The sequence below is a fragment of the Panthera uncia genome, assembly GCF_023721935.1.
Source record: "Panthera uncia isolate 11264 chromosome B3 unlocalized genomic scaffold, Puncia_PCG_1.0 HiC_scaffold_1, whole genome shotgun sequence".
Classification (NCBI taxonomy): domain Eukaryota; kingdom Metazoa; phylum Chordata; class Mammalia; order Carnivora; family Felidae; genus Panthera; species Panthera uncia.
Genome location: NW_026057582.1, coordinates 70,621,820 through 70,639,869, shown reverse-complemented (window position 1 = coordinate 70,639,869; position 18,050 = coordinate 70,621,820). Strand labels below are relative to the sequence as shown.

The 18,050-nt window shown below is 41.0% G+C and overlaps 1 protein-coding gene across 3 annotated transcripts in view; it reads right to left on the bottom strand.

Annotated features, from left to right (window-relative positions):
• The window catches only part of STXBP6 (syntaxin binding protein 6), a 245,707-nt gene that overhangs the window by 154,183 nt on the left and 73,474 nt on the right, over window positions 1-18,050 (bottom strand). For all 3 annotated transcript variants that reach the window (XM_049612987.1, XM_049612985.1, XM_049612986.1), the window contains exon 2: window positions 12,998-13,186. In XM_049612987.1, coding sequence (XP_049468944.1) covers window positions 12,998-13,151 — 154 coding nt within the window. In that variant the 5' untranslated portion in view covers window positions 13,152-13,186. The remainder of the gene's footprint in view (window positions 1-12,997; window positions 13,187-18,050) is intronic.

Below are 18,050 nucleotides of genomic sequence, written 5' to 3'. Positions count from 1 at the left end.
CGTTTTCGTCTCTTAACCCAGTCAATCAGGTGGTGTACCACATTCAGGGACAATGGCATTTCGGCCTTTCCCCTCAAACACTCTCACTGGACACTGTCCACCTGATGGATCCCCATGCCCATAGGAAGTGACAGAGAAGCAGGGTAAGACTAAACACTTGGCCTTTACGGCTGAGCCCATGCCACTTTCTTGCGACATTCAAACCCTAGAAGAGGCATGGCCACCTGCCTGATCCGCAGCTGACAGGCTCCTTCCAGGAGTTCGTGGTACGAACTGCTCCCGTAGCGACATAAGAAGGAATGGCACGGAGATGTAGCCCAAATTCAGCATAACCATGAAGCCCATCTCTTTCTCATCTAACACACTTCAATCAGAATGGGCCCCAAGGTTAAAAACCATACTGGCAAGAAGGTCTGAGCACATGGCTTTCCTTCTTTCACTTTATTGTAGTCGTTCCACGATAGCAGGCAAGCCATCCACCCCCTCTGGGCCTCATTTTCCATGTGAACATTGGTGTTTGATTTGGGGATGACTAAAGATTCTTCTAGACATAAAATTACACCATTCTAAAAGAAACTTCCTAAGAAGTTCATTTCCCTCAGCCTATTTGCTCTGTTGGTCCAAATGTGCGATCTGATATAATGCCAAATGTGAATCATTAATGAAATGCACTGACCTAGAAAAACAGCATGTGTATCTTTGGTTGACATTTACCACTTTGCCCATTCCTCATCTAACAACAATAGAAGATGTCTGATGAATTCATAAGTGAACCAGACCAAAAAAGATGAAGAACTTCCTCTTTTAAGGGGCATTAGGGCTGACTCTAGGTAAGATGACTACCTTCATCCTCTTTTTCTCTGCAAATACACACACACACACACACACACACACACACACTTACTTGTGTAGACCTATAAATGCATATGGAAATCAAATAATGCTCTAGCCCTAACGGAAGTAGTCATCATACGTGCCTTAAAGAGAACTTGATCTAGAAGTTGGTTAAATATCAGAGGGATGGTTAACCAGCCATTAAGCACACAAAGTGCAATAGGATATTTTACTTTTCAGGACTTCTGATAGATCTGGGTTTTGAAATAAGCTCGCATTGGTCCATGACAGAACCCTGAGCAGAGCATGGTGTTGAGGTTCCAGTGTCCCTCTACCACTTCCTGGTGATGCGCATGGTTCCTCTAACAAGTTATCTGTGTGATTCTCAACGTCCTCACCTATAAGATAGGTATTACAAAAAAAAAACCCAAAAAACAAAAACCAAAAAACAAAAAAGGCAAGACCAAGTTCCTTATTTCTCACTATGAGAATTGAAAAAACAAATATGCAGCAACAGATAAATAGAGAAATACTCTATGGCACTCAAAAATCCATTAAAATTATCTTTACAAAGACTGGATAATAAAAAATTTTGTTACTGTGCTAAGTGAAAAAGAGAGGACAAAACAGAATATTATAAGGGGGAAAAATACTAAAAACCATGAAGCTAAAAAGCCCAAATCATTATTTTTCCCACTCTTTTTCTTTTTTAAAAAAAATGATTATTTAGAGAGAGATAGAGCATGCGCATGTGAGCATATGTTGGGGAGGGGCAGAGAGAGAATCCCAAGCAGGCTCCACACTGTTAGCGCAGAGCTCGACATGAGGTTCAAACTCACGAGCCATGAGATCATGTCCCAAGCCAACATCAAGAATTGTCTGATGCTTAATTGACTGAGCCACCCAGGCACTGCCCCCCTCATTGTTTCTTTCTTTCTTTTTATCAGGGGCACTTTCTATGTTTCTGATAAAGTACAACAATGTACACATGTACATTTATTGGGAGAAATATACTTAAACATTCAGGGATCCAAAAACATAGTTGACTCTTAGTTATCTGCAAGACAGAATAAAAGACTTGAATAAAAACTTATATAACTGCTGCTTACTCATATTAGCTGGAAAACCAGAGAGGGCTGTCCTCAATTCTCTTAGATCTCAAGGATCAAGATAGGCTTCTAAGAACAGTGTAATTTGTTAAACTGAATACACACATTGAAATGGCAGTTGGGTATAGGTTCTACAACCTAGGCCCCACGGGACCCACGTGTGGTGGTTGAAAAATAATTTGAGCTAAAAGGGTATATGTGTGGGGGGAGGGCACTATGAATATCCTCAGACAGAGTTTTAATAAAAACAGTTCCCATTTTCTCCTTGAAAGCCATTTTTAAGAAAATGTAGAACTGAAAACGAGTCCTGTAAGAAAAGAACATTCAGAGAAAGTTTTGATATATTCAGTGCCATTAAATGGTCATTTATTCCTCTATAATATGAACTTTCTTCAGGAGAAACACTCAGGTACTTCACAAATTTGAGATAATAGCTTTCCACTGTACATTACAAGGGAATCATTTATAAATTGTTCATTTTGTATGATTCTAAAAGCCTGAATAAACCAGGGAAATCTGTATCTTCTTCCTGGCAACTGGGCTGATAGGTAGAATAAAAATTCCTGCTCAGTTACCTGATGAATTCCAAGAGGGAAAAGAAAACAAACAAACCAAAAAACCAACAAAAAAACCCACCCGGCAGCATCTTCGGGTGAATAACAACAGCAAGTTCAAAAAAAAGAAAAGTCAAACCAGTTCCAGCTGGTAAAACCCAGAGTAAATGTGTGGCCTCACAGCCTGGAGCTCCACCCCAGAAAGTGAGTCCACGGTGCAGTCTCAGTAGAGTAGAATATCGCCTGATTCACACACACCCCCCGACACCCACTCCCGCCAAGGTGCTTATCCATTCCACCGGGAACAGAGAGACGTCTACAACACGGCCCCTACTCTCTAGGGGCTGGCAGTCTAGGGAGGTAAACAGAAAGCAAACTGACAAAACAACCCAGCAATACTCAGTGCTATTAGGAATATGACCCGGGAAGCCAGGGGCGGGGAAAATGTGCTCAAGTTCAGAGCACGGAAACTGGTCGTTTCTTCTGCATGGGATTAGACAACCTGGAAACCTCATTGCCCTTGTGGTTATTTATAGTTTCTTGTGGGAAATTCTGCATATGGCATAGCATGACTGTAACTGGGATGGATTCTGGAATACGAATATCAGTGGTGTTTGTTCTTTCTCTAAAGGAAGGGTAACAGGAAGGACTTGGGCAAATAAGAACCTGATCTGGGCTCAAAAGCTGGGTCCACAGGCGTTTGTACCAGCCTCTCCCACTTCTGCTGTTTGCTTAAAGTGCACTTGACTGACCCCAGAGAATGTTTTGTTTTATTTTGTTTCAATTTGTCTTTTGATCCACTGAAGATAGGTGTAGGAAAATAACATCTCCCATTTCAGGGACAGGGACTCCATCAACTGAGCCAGTTCTAATTCCTCACAAAGCTGCATAAAGAGGCCTGAACACAACCACTTCAGCCTCCAGTATGTCCAGTATGTCACAAACACCCACGAAATCAGAGTGGAAGTCTGTAGACTCTCAGAAACAGAAGTGTGATGCATACTGCCTCCCAGCCCCCATTTCTAGCAGGGGGTGTGTGCAGAATCATTCTGGAACCTAGAAAATTAAGAGGGCCTTGGTTGAGAAATCGGGAGTCAGGATGACTGAGATCCCTAGCAGGGGTGGGACAAAGAGGGGAGGGGAAGGGAAAAACGTATGGACAAGAAGGGAGGAAGCCACCAAGGCAAATCTGGGCTTTTCACGTGGTTTTTGTCTCACCTGACATGGGTCACAGAAGTCTGTCACTGACATATATTTACATGTTTTCTAAGCTGCAGATGAATTAGCTTTGTATGGCAAGAATCAGTGGATGTCTCATTTAATGACAAGATAATGACAAGATTTAAAAAAAAATTTTTTTTTAACATTTATTTATTTTTGAGACAGAGAGAGAGAGAGCATGAACAGGGGAGGGTCAGAGAAAGAGGGAGACACAGAATCTGAAACAGGCTCCAGGCTCTGAGCTGTCAGCACAGAGCCCAATGCGGGGCTCGAACCCACGGACCACGAGATCATGACCTGAGCCAAAGTCAGACGCTTAACCGACTGAGCCACCCAGGCTCCCCGATAATGACAAGATTTTGACAAGATAATTTACTCATAAAGCTGAAGGCCTCCCATGTATGAGGCCTTATACACACACACACATATATAGCTCAGTTTAATCTTCAAAAAGCCCTTGGGACGGATATATATAATTTCCATTTTACAGATGAGAAAATTGAGTCTCAAAGAGCTAATACAAGCAGTATTTTACCCTAAGTCAGTCTGACACCTAAGCCTGTGGTTTGTAGCTGTTTGGGGCTAGAAGAAAACAGGAAGCAACAGTGACTGGTAGCATCCCAGAGCGCCTCTGACTACAACTACTGACAAATGAAATCCTGATGATGTTCAACTTGCAATACAACAGCCAAGAGCGCTAACTTCTAAAAGCGGTAACTGAGACAAGCGCCACCAACAAAGAATGCATCTGCATGGATTACAACCCTGCCTTCTTGGTCAGCGGCTGCCAGGTACACAGGGCCTTGCCGGCCACGTTCTAGAAGGAGAGCTGCCTCAGTCGGCAATCCCCCAACCAACACTTGCTCTACCTTTGCAATTAGTCAAAATTAACCAAAGCGAACATGACGGAATCAGCTGTGAAATTCCTGCTCTTAACAGTGGGCTGTGTGGTAGGAGAGCACACAGATGGAGTTTCCTTTTTAAATGAAATGTTTTGGCACTAGCCTCTGTCAAGAGTTTTCCCTTGTTTCCATCTGGCTTTAGTACTGGAACGCATACATGAGAAAATGGAAAAAGAAAACTCCGTTGGCGTGTGAAACCACTAGAAAAGCTCAAGTGGTTGACAGCTCAGCCTCTAAACCCTCAGAGATGAAAACGCTTTGCTCAATCAAGGAATGCTGCCACATTGTTTCTAAGGAAGGGGAGAGTTCTGTTTCTCAGACCCAGCCCCATCCTAGAAAACAGACTAACAAGCATGCCCACGTTGGAGGGAGATGGGTCCGGATGTGTGTCTCAATCCATTGCTCTCCGGCCACCTCGCCCTGCGCGGGGCACTCACCCCCACTTCGAGCCTCCGCTGGTTCATCTGCAAAGCAGAAGCCACGTCACAAGACTGTCGTGAGGATTACGTGAGATAATACCCGTGAAGGGCTTAGTTACCCATTTTTGGCATCTCCTATTCACCAGGCTTTAGAAGACACATATTATTACCCCCAGTTTTCACAGGAAGAGCTCGAGAACCATTAAGGAAGCTCTAAAAAATTTTTAAGGCATCCGCTTTTTTCTATTATGTAACTGAACAAAAACAGGTTCCTACACGGCAGTGTTCTGTCAGGAGCCTATCAGAATTCCCCCGGGGAATGAATCTTCTCTAAGAGTCAAATACATCCGCTGTCATTCCGATAGGCTTTATTAACAGTCCAGTTATCGGCCTACGGGATTGTCACCACCCAGCCAAGACCGACCGAGGCCTAAACCTGTAGGAAAGCAGAGTGATATCAAGACACGATTATCACTAAAGTTGTGTGAGGAGGGTGAGAAAAGAAGTTTGGTTTGGGACGTTCTCTCTCAGGTAACTCTTACACTCTCTCTCTCAGTGGCTAAGGGAATACAGACCTACAATCACACTCCCTGCGTTCAAATCCGTCTGGTAACTCGTAAGCTGATGATCTCGGGCAAGCTAATTAACTGCTAAATGCTCAGTTTCCTCATCTACAAAATGAAGACAATACTGTTATGTACCTTGTAGCACTGCTGTAAGAATTAAGTGAGTTAATATATAAAGGGCAAAGAACCATGTCTGTTATAGGAACTCAATAAATACCATTACTACTACTAGTATTGATTACTATCACGAATTCAAAGGGGGGGCTTGGTGCCGATCTAATTGTATCGTGCACTGAATCATGATAGGTGCTTGGCAGGTGCTATCTTCAATGTTATTTATTTATTTATTTATTTATTTTAAAAATGTTTATTTTTGAGAGAGAGAGAGAGACAGAGAGCACGTGAGCAAGAAGGGGAGGGGCAAGTCAGAGAATCCAAAGCGGGCTCTGTGCCGACAGCAGAGAGCCAGACATGGAGCTCGAACTCGCAAACCACGAGATCATGACCCGAGCCGAAGGTGGGTGCTTAACTGACTGAGCCACCCAGGTGCCTCTACGCTGAAGGTCATTTATAAATAACACCTGGTGGCAGAATCCACTGGGCCAGAAGACATTTCAGAAAACCATTTCTCCACTTTTAACTCCACTCACCCAAGGATTATTATTGTTACAAATGTTTCAATCAAATGTGTCTATGCACACACACAGAAGAACCAAATTCTCAATATAAAGTATATCAGAGGAGACTTCATTTTTATAAAATAAAAGAGGCTCTAGAAAGAATCATAAGGCACTAGAAATAACTTTTATATTGCACCGTCTTCCAGAGCTACTTAAAGTTTTATGGCTGGATTTATATGTCAAATCTCTACAATAATGAGAGAAGAGACTTCTGATACATATTACAAATGTAGGAGAGTCTATTAATCAATAACCTCAGAAATTATAGCAAGACTACAGGTCAAAAGTGTTCAATGTCTTACCAGTTTTGAAGGGTTAGGGAGGAATCTGCTCCTTAAAACACGGCCCTCCTGGGGCACCTGGGTGGCTCAGTCGGTTGAGCATCCGACTTCGACTCAGATCATGATCTCACGGTTCTCGGACCCCACATCAGGTTCTCTGCTGTCAGCACAGAGCCCACTTTGGATCCTCTGTCCCCTTCTCTCTCTGCTCCCCCCCCCCCCCCCGGCCACTGGTTCTCTCTCTCTCTCAAAATAAAAAAATAAACTTAAAAAACAAAACACAGTCCTCTCTACACCACACCCCCTCGTGACCTAAGTCAGCAGAAATGAGGTACTATGGCAGTATGAGCATGGCCACTGGGGTAATAAGGAATGGGTGGATTTCTCAGTCTGTTACTTCCAAAATGGTGGCTCTGGAATGGCATGACTTCTGATGACACTGGTTCCTTCGTCTGTGAAATGAAGAACTTAACACCTAATTGGTAAGAATGCTGTGAGGATTAACTGGAATGACAATAAATAATATATGTAAGACTAATGATTTTTATTTTTTTCTACATAATTTTATAAAAGATTCATAGTTTTAGTAATATGTACTACTTCTATAATACAGATTTATAAATATATAATTATTGTAGTTGTTTTGTATTTCTTCTTTTACTGTGAATATGTTTGTATACCTCTGAGTTCAGAGTGAATTTTTTCATTTTCCTGGATAAAAAACTGTTGGAAAGTTAACTCACCATTCCTAAAGAAACCATTTCTATCAAGGTCAAATTTCATCCGTCTTGTATTCTTCCCTTCTCTCTTTCCTATTATTTACAGACCTTGAGATGAGATCCTGTCAGAATTAGAAAGCGGGTGAAAAGAATTTCTTTCTATGTCAGACTGCTGAAAATTAACTTTGCTTACCTTAATTCCAGTAACAACTTATAAAGAATGCTCTCGAACCTTCATAAATGCTCTAAGTGTCCATTTGGTTTATTAGCAGCCTGAATTTCTCCCTACATGCCATGTATGAAATAAGAATCCGATTTGGTAAAAATTTCCAACGGGTTCAGAATCCTAGAACCTCAGAACCCAAAGGAACCTTTGAATTTGTCAAGTAAATAAACCGAAGCCCAGAAAAATTCAGAGGTTTGAACATGGTTACAAAACACGCAAGGCCAAGAAGTACTTTTCTGGATAGAGTGGAGTGCAAAAATGTATTGTTACGTCAAGCACACCAATGAGACAACCTGGAGTAGAACTCCCCAACGTAACGAAACTTCTCAACCTTGGCTTCAGTATCTTCGAGGTCACACATTCAAAATACAGTAAGTTTTACCACTCCCTGCTGGTGCTACTGCAGTAGCACCTAGATCTGGATTTTGACAAGTTCCCAATGTGACTCTTAAGGAACATGTAGGATTGGCAACCGCGGAGATGAAGAGTAGTGTTGCCAGGTTCGAGGCTCCTATCCCGTGTAACTACCTTCCACAGGGATCCATTTACATAAATTATTTCATCAAAGTTCATTCAGAACTATTTTTTTTAAATAAGAAAATTTTGCTCTCTAAACATCTAAAATCATTTCCAAAAGATAAAGATCTCGTTTCAACAAAAGACGTAAAAGAAGGTATTAATCACAAAAATTGAAATTTCTTCATACTCCTTTTCATGGGGACAATGAGTAGCAGCCAAGTAAAGATTTTTATCCATTTATGGATGTGAAGGCTAGCATCATACATGGCATATACTGAATTAAAACAGGACTGGGAAAATAGATTTTAAGCATGAAATTATGGAATGTTCAGTAGCTAACTGGCCTCTACTAATAAACTGGTTTTTAACTTCTTAGCATGTTTCCAGTTTAGTTTTATAGACCCAAGTTTCATTGAAGGGGCCACCAACTGTAGAAATTCTTGGGGGTGGGGCTTGCATTATACTTTGAATGAGTTAACCCTTCTAAATTTTAAAGTCTAAAGTCTAAACAGGTATGTAGTGGGCCACAAATTTAAATAGCATCTTCTAGTTAAACACAAAGTGTAGTGTCTGTACTTGGCAATGTGTCAGGTGCGATAAGGAACTTGGAATGCACTGACATTCACATCATATAGATTCAAGCACAGATTTCCCTGACACACAGCTGCTTCTGTTTGAGGGCTCAAAAAGGCTGTGTAGGATAACTTCTCATCTGTATGAATGAGAGGACTGGTTTCTGTCTTCCTTATAGGAGGAGGCTGGAGACATAAGAAGGTTAATAAATTCCTTTTTTTTTTTTTTAAGTTTACTTATTTATTTTTGAGAGAGAGAATCCCAAGCAGGCTCCACACTGCCAGCACAGTACCTGATGCAGGACTGGATCTCACAGACTATGAGATTGTGACCTAAGCCAAAATCAACAGTCGGACGCTCAACCGACTGAGTAAACCTAGGCACCCTGAAGGTTAATAAATTCTTACCATCATCCCACTAGTGACTCTGTAAGAGTTTTTTTTTTAAAACAGATTTTGCTAAGGGGCGCCTGGGTAGCTCAGTCGGTTAAGCGTCCGACTTCAGCTCAGGTCACGATCTCGCGGTCCATGAGTTCGAGCCCCGCGTCAGGCTCTAGGCTGATGGCTGGGAGCCTGGAGCCTGCTTCCGATTCTGTGTCTCCCTCTCTCTCTGCCCTTCCCCTGTTCATGCTCTGTCTCTCTCTGTCTCAAAAATAAATAAACATTAAAAAAATAGATTTTGCTGATATATTTACATATAATAAAATGTACCTATTTTTAGTGTACAGTTTGATAAATTGTGAAAAAGATACATACCCAGATAACCATCACCTCAGTCAACATACAGAACACTTACACCATTGCAAAAAATTCCTTCATGCCCCTTTACAGTCAATCCTTGACCCCAACCCTGTCAGCCACCCGTGGGCTTTCTGTCACTACAGCTTAAATTCTGTCCATTCTAGAATTTCATGTAAATAGAATCATACAGCATGTTGTCTTTTCTTTCTTTCATACAACATAAGGCTTTTGAGCGATCCATGTTGCTGCATGTACTGGCAATTCATTTCTTAGGGAGTATTCCATAGATAGAAGATAATTTGTTTATTCATTCACATGTAGATGGACACTTGAGTTCTGAGTATTGGTTATTATAAATACCAAATTAAATGTACATGTCTTTATGTGGATATGTTTTTTTATTTCTCTTGGGTAAATGACTAGGAATAGAGTCGTTGAGTCAGAGTGCATGTTTGAATTTACAAAAAACTGCCAAATTGTTCCAAAGCAGTTGGTGAACACTCCCACCAGCAAAGTAGGAGAGTTCAAACTGCTCCCCGTGGTTGCTAACACTTGGTATTGTCCGTCTTTTTAATTTTAGCCATTGCCAAAAAGAAAAAGTGGAAAACAGGCTTTGAGAATGCGAATCAACCAAAGCATGTCAGTAAATAAATGTTTGCACACCATCCAAGAAGCCATTTGGGAAGTCCAAAGAGAAACATTCAAATTCTACTCCAAGGCTCCACAAATGAACTGGAGAGATTATTTCTCTCCTCACACAATCACAGCTAAATAACCCAAGAAAGATCATCTTACTTCCCCTGCTCCAACATCTTTCTGGATTCCTCCAAAAGACATGCAATTCGCTCTGAAAATAATAACTCTGAGGATCACAGGCTCACCCTCTCAGATCTGAAATTTGCCAGGCTCACACACACACAAATCAGTAAAAGACACTGGATATGTACAACACTCATGCTTACATGCATGTGCTGGCAAGGTCTGAAAGCTGAGATATTCTTCCCCTAAAAATTTTTTTTTCAACTTTTTATACTGCTTAAAAGTGGTTAAATATTATTTTCAGACATTGCCCTAATTTGAACAAATCTTGCCTGTTCCAACTGGATAGCTGGTTTTCATCAACCAAACCACAAGAGAAGAGCCTGGCCTCCCAGAAGGCGTAGGTGGTTCACGCTAATAGCAGGAAGGAGGCTGTCATTCCAGGGCTCGGCTTTCACTTCACAGCCACCTCTGTGAGTTGAGCTACAAGAGGGTCATCCTGAGACCGCATGGGAGAAAAGGAGCAACTCAAAATCCGGCGCAGTCTTTTTAATGAGGCGGCCCTTCCCTCTGCCAGGAACGTTCACTGCACACACACACCATGCCTTTTCAGAACCAGGGAGGCCCTACTTTTCTCGCAGCTCTGGGTTCTCCCAGCCAGGACAAATTCTCCTCACACATGCTTTCGCATCACTGTATTGTTCTTTTTGAGCCTTTTCACAGTTAATAATTATGTTTATTTTAGCGAGTGGTTGATTGATGTCTACTGCTCCTTTCCATCAAACAAAGTAAGCTTCGTGAGTTTTTTTCTCCTAGCTGCATGCCCGGCACCTAGAGTGCTCAGCACATAAAAAATACTTAATAAATATTTGAGGAATTAATTACTTACCAGGTAAAACATTACCTTATGCCTCTAAGCTTCATGGAAGTTAGAAAATAAAGAAGGCTGCTCCTTTCTCCATTATAAGAAAAAAATCAAACTGCAAAAAACTTGGGTGTCAAAGTTGTCTGGTCGTCTCCTGCCCCAATTTCCATAAAACCATCTGCTTAACTGTCAGGTCTACTTTATCAACCTATCCTCTTGTGATTCAAATCCATGAAAAGAACGACGATGAAGACTATGAGAACAAGATATTTTCCTCCATTAGAATGGAATTCTGAAAAAGGAATTCTCATCGTTTCAAACTTGAAAACTAAAGTCTTGGTAATCTACAAGGGAAACACAGAGAGCGGATAAGTCTAGGTCATTATCTCCCATGGCGGGGGAAACGGCTCTGCTATTTCACTGAGACGAGGCAGGCAGAGAGTCCCTGTATCACTCTTGCAGATTTTGTGATCAGAAATAGGCTGACAGTAGCATATGCCTCAAATGCAAACAGAACTGCTGTCTTTTCCAGTCAAAGGTATGTACTAGGCAAAACTCCAGTGACTTCTAGACCGTCCACTTTTTCTTCAACTACCCAGCTTCAGAGGAAATCTCAATGAAACACATATGGAATAAAACTTAATAAAATTAGAGTCGCTATGTGCCCATACTCAGCTCACATTCAGCTCAGCCCAAACACAAAACAAAATTCATTATCATGCATTCTATTCATTATTGGTGCAAACAAAACTCTAGAATTAAAATTTAACATTATGAAAATATTTCCAAGACCTGAAGCTCATTAACACAATACTAGGAAGGTATTAGGAAAGGTTACTTCCTTCTTCCACTTAGTCATTAGATATTAATTGAGCCCCTATTAAATGCCAAGCACTACCCAGCACACTAGGAATGCAAATGTCCTCCAATAACCAAATTTTATTAATCTAATCCTAATTTGGAATTCAGAAAGAAAAACGAATAACTCAAGGTCAATTCTTTCACACTCACTTAAATAAAAGCTTTCTTCTAACCACTGAGAAGACATTCTTACCAAAAGGCTATGTCATCATTTCATTATAAACTAAGACACTGTCTTGTCATTATCTTTACATATTCTATCTGGAAAAAACCTATCTACACACTGAAGTGAATTCTGATAAACTAATTAAGAATCTTATTTTTTTTAATCTAAAAGTTGGTCCAAAAATCAAGTTTTATTCCCAAGCCACAAGTGAAGGAAATAAAAAAAAAAAAGATGAATTAAGGCAAGCTTCATTCCTCCATTGCCCAGTTACAAGAAGTATTATCAGATTTATTACAAATGCCTCAGGTGTTCAGCTTAGTTAGCATCACCACAACTCCATGGAAAACTTATCCAAATTTTATCTCAAAAGCTTGGTAGGAATCCACAGGAAGTCCCACACATCTACAATCACAAGCAGAAAGAGAAAAGAAAATAATCCCACAAAATTCTAAGCTTAATAGAACAGATGCCTCTTCCTGACAAGGGACAGCTGTCAGGCAAAGCAATGACTTGGGCACCGCACCTACTTTCTCATGTTCCCTAAGGTGTCCATATTTATCTTGAGACAAACTATTACTGATTATTGGAAACGGTTAAGGAAAAGAAACCCAATGAAACTCAGGCTGGTGGTAATGACAATTATCCAGATACCAGGAATTATCCTCAAGCAAAAAGTCCTAAAGGAGAACCCACTTTCTGTCAATGTCCTAGTGAAGGAAAGTATGGCCAAACAAATGTGTCTGTCAGCCCCTTAAGAGAAGCACTTCATGAACTGGAAACTATGTTGAAAAATGAACTTCATTCCCATTCCTACACCAAGCAACATCAAAAATAGAGGTTCCACTAAGGAAAAAGGACCGGAGGGGACATCAAAAGAAACAGGAAACATGACTGGAAGAGCAGATGTGTGCAAAAGCTGGGTATACCCAGCTCTTGGATATCTTAGAATTAACTGCTTTAAAATGAAGCTGTTTAAATGTTCTTAAGGTCTGTTTTTCATTACCTGACAGGCAGATATATGTTAAATATTCGCCTTGACCCCCAGTTGCCAAGAAAGGAATCTTTTTCTTTGTCCTCCTCTTGACTTGGACAGCTCCCAGCATCCTTTCATCAAGAGGTGCAAAAATTTCCTTGCTGATGGCAGACTTGGCACTCATTGCGGAACAGTCGAGGAGGGCGCACAGCGAGTTTTCTAAAGAAGAAAAAGAAGAAGGCAAGTTGAACTGACAATATTCTAGGGCTCCTGTGACAGCGAGCAGCAAGTTGATTCGTAGGTGATGTAATTTTCGGTTTGCAGTTTAAACTCTCACTTGCTTGAAACGCACTGAACAATCATTAAAAGCAAGGTCTGCACATTTGTATTACCTGTGAAAAACACAAACAAAAGGGAATCCTGAGGTACTCGCTGAAAATGTCAAATACGATGTGAGACAGACAGCATGGAACGTTATCTGGAAAGTGTGTCAACCTCCACCCCAACTGCATCTAATGGTAACTGGAGGGCGGTACGCACCCCCATTCCTATTTTGTAAGAAACATGGTTTCACATTTCCACTCGAGAAGTCTTTCCACTGTCCAACAATCCTTAATCAAGAAGTTCTTTAATGCTGCCTCAAAATCTCCTTTAACTCTAATGTAAATCCATTTCCCTAATTCTATTCACAGTGGAAATAATTATATCATCTTCTACATAATAACCATACATGCTACGGAAGACCATTAATTTAATCACCCGTTAGGCTGCTTTGGATCACGCTAAATAAGTAATCCTTATTTATTAGCCTCTTTTAGTGGGTCCTATTTTCCAGCAATCCTCTGCATAGAGTTGCCATGCTCTGGACCCTTGACAAATTCTCCACATTTTTCTCCAGCCAGAGTGGACAGAAAATTCTATTAAAAAAAAAAAAATGTCTGACTAATGCCAAGTACTTTGGAAATGTTACCCGGCAGTGCCCACATGTTATGATCCTGTGGGTAACTGGCAGTGTGTGCCCAATAATTAAGAAGATAAAGCAGTATGTTGCTGACTCATACAATGAGTCCCTCCTCTCCCTGCTACCAAACTCACATATATACAGCCCCATGTTATATTTAGTTTTCCAGAAGTTATACCTCCTTAATGGTCTTAATTCTGCTTATTTGTGTCCATTATACTCAAGGTCATTCTGAATTTTAACCCTATTATCCAAAAACCTCAACAGCAACTTGATGAGACATTTTCTATGCCATTATCCTAGTTACAGTCTGTGTCTTAATCACTAAGCAAAATTTGTTTAACCAGCAAATCAGAACTAAAGGTGCAGACGGGGCCTGTGGGGTGGTCACTTGGGTTATATATACAGAGTATTCAGAGACAGCGCAAATGGGTCAACAGCACAGCCAAATATGGTAACAGCAGCTCAAACAGTTGGTCAGCCTGCTGTAAAATTGAGCCGGTTGGTGAACAAACACTACGTGCCATCTCTAGGCTCAGTATTAGGGACACAAGAAATGTTCAAGACATGGTCCCTGTTCTCCAGGAGTTGACTGCTGACTACATCAAAGGTTTTGCTCTATGAGGGAAAACCACAGGATCACTCCTCCCAATGCAAGATTCACAAATGCTACCAACATAGCTACCCATCAGCAACTCTGTCGTAGAAAAGAGATATATTTAAAGAGGGCATTCCTCTGGTTAAGAAAAAAAAAAATCTCCTACTTTCAGTTTTGTAACAGAACAGGTTTTCTTAGTGGCACCAAGAGTAAAGAATACAAAGTGTTGTTTTTTATTATATCCATCTATGTCTCCACTACATATTATACCGATCTATACCCAGATCCGTTTGTGCTCTGGTCATGACATTTTCTCATTGCCACCAGGTTCCTCACACTGGCTGAGAACATAATGACAACAGTGTAGGGGCCTGGTTTTCAATGTGCTGACCACTGACTGATAGCCTGCAATTTCCCAGAAGTTAGCAAACACAACCTCCCCCCCGACACCCCCATGATTTTACCCTGTGACTTTCCCAGGCAGCGTGTTATCATTTACAGGGACATTTTTAAAGTGAGCGAGAAAAAAGTCCTCTCACTTCTCACCCTTTGGGAACAAGTGAGAAAGCGAGCCAGTGGGAGCGCAACAGCTTCCAACGTTCTAGAAGCAATGCCGAAAGCATGTCATATCCCCAAACTCACCAGGCATTCTCTGACCAGTGCCTTCCCAACTGTGCTATGGCTTTTGCTTTCCTATTTTGGATTCACGTTTTTCTAAAACTGTGGTTAAAAGAAATAAAAAGCTATCATTTTATTGTGTAAAATCTGCCAGAAAAAAAAAAAAGGAATATGCCTGTTTTACCAAACTCTTAGAAAATTCTGTTCTTCTTTTGAGAAACTGGTAAGACATGGAAATAACCTTTTACTGTGTTGTTGTTTTTTTTTTTTTATACTGATATTCAGTAGCCAAGAACAATAACAAACAAAACATGACAAAAACCAGGAAACATAAAACCAGGTACTTCACTGAGCACAAGTTTTAGAATCAAAACAAACCTGGGTTCAAATTCCGGCTCCAACACTGAAGACCTATACGTGACTGGATAAATATCTTAAAATTCCAGACCCTCAGCTTACTAACTGCAACTTAGATCTTCACCCACCTGATGGAACTGTTGAAAGAATTAAAAGAAACAATGCATGCAAATCACTTATTCTAGGGTCTGAATCATAACAAACTCTTAGAAAATTTTAGTTAATTCTGCTACAGCATGAAAAATAAAAAGCCCTCTGAACATGTAGAAGCTGAGCAAATGTAGCCATCCATACCAGAAGGGATTTGTAAAAGAGAAACTCAACTTTACCACGGCTTTTTTCCTCATTCATGGTCTGAAACTCTCTAAATATGGACACACGGTCTATTTTATGAAAGGCTCCGTATTGTTACGAGGATGATGAATTTATAGGCTTCGCCCTCAGGAAACTCACCAGTAGGAGATTATTGGATGCATTTTGTGGGATGTGTATGCCATGGCAGGCATGTGTGCATGTTTTTTATTGTTTTAATAAATGAAATTTTTTTTTTATTTTAGAGAAAGAGTGAGTGGGCAGGGGAGAGGGGCAGAGGGAGAGAAAGTGAGAGAATCCCAAATAGGCTCCATGCTCAGTGCAGAGCCTGACATGGGGCTCGATCCCACGACTATGAGATCATGACCTGAGCCAAAATTAAGAGTTGGAGGCTCACCCGACTGAGCCACCTGTGTGGCTCACGCGTGCATGTTTTTTAACACCATCCTGGGAATGGGAAGGTACAGTGGATCAGAAAGGAAAGAATCAGAAAGGGAAAAGGGTACTTGTGCAGTTTCATGGTAAGAATCTATAAGAGTGTCTCCCAACCTGAGGACACATCTGAATTCAGCATAAAAAGCTTTTAAAAAATGCAGACTCTTGGTCCCCTCCTTTACACCCACCAAATTAGAATCTTGGCATTTGTATTTTAAACAATTCTCTAACTGGTTCTCATGCAGCCATCCTGATGCCTAATTTAAAAATCAAGAGCCTAACAAGGAAGTATGGAATGGAAAGAAATGCATTCTTCGGAAAGAATACAGGAAGCCATGTAACAGGATTTTCTCTCTTGATTCAAGCAAGCAGCTTTATCAAGTCTTACATCTTGTTGGTAAATCAATGTCCAGCCCAAGACTGGGACCCCACTGTAAGAAAACAAGACGAATACAACACCAATGACTGCAGGTATTCTAGTCTACATCATAATGAATATAGCAGGACATGCCACCCCAAAATAGGCAACTTCAATATTTTGATTATTTGTGGCAGAAGGCATCTGAAAAGCAGCAAATGCAAGGAGAGGTTTTGTCTGAACTCCCCTGATCTGCTAAAGACAGATCCTCCAAAAGGAGCTCAATAAATCCCCTCTCCCAGAGTTTCATCAACCAGAGAAGATGGGCTCTTGTCCCAGGAGAGACTAGGAGAGGGCACCATATCCAGGACAGACTTTTTCACAAACTCTCATATTTCCCATCTGTTCTTCTAAGGGTGCACTCAATCTCTCCTAAAAATCATTTCCTCTCCCCTTAGAGGCCTACCTCCTCTTTGCCTGTGGAGACAGTATTTAATCCTGAATTCTAAGGATTTAGAATACTAAGGATTTTCAGTTACTCATTCTTCCCTGGGTATCTCCCATGTATCCATGAGGCATGTGTGCTGATAGACTTCTGTTTTCCTCTTATTAATCTGTCTTTTATTATAGCAGTCTCAGCTCAGAACTCAAGGGGGAAGCAAAATTATTTTTCCTCCCCTACAATCCCATGGAAGTTTTTTTTTCTCTTCCGGGTCCACAGCTTCTATAAGCTATAATTACAAAGCTTTTCCATCCAAGAAACCAACCTACAATATGATTTGCAAGTCAAAGGAGCTGGCTGCCTTAAGTGGTAATTGTAGAAACTAATCTCAGTTAGTTTAATCCTTCCCAGGGTTTTTTAATTTATCTTCTTGCTGTAAACCACCTAATCCATATCCACTTGCCTTAGTACACGGCTGCTGTGGGGAGGTAGCCCTCCACTCCCACAAGTAACCAGGAAATGAGATTAACCTTCAGAGAAGGAGCAGTAAACTCCTATGACCTCAGAGCTGAGCAGCTGACGTACACGAGTAAAAGGTACACAGGGCAGATGTTTCTCACTCCAACATTAATGTCTTTGGTTTCCAGGAATGGAACGGATACGTGTCCTCTGTGGTCAGGAGATAAGGAAGAGTGGTAGGGACTCCAGCAAGTTAAAACTGCAGATGCCCTTAGCCACAGTTTCCCTTTGCAGCTATCATGCAGACACGGGGTGTAGTCTACAGGCTTCAAGTATTTCTCACCTGAGAACCAAGAGCTCCTTTGGTGAGATACAGTGATCTATTTAGCTTAATATTATCAAGGTAAACAGATCTGTCTAACTTCAGGAACTTCCCTGTTTGGACCTCATGTTTATTTTTTATTTTGTTTTAAAAAATTATTTGTGTGAGAGAGGCGGGGGGGGGGGAGGGGGGGAGGGGGGGGGGGGGGGAGAGAGAGAGAG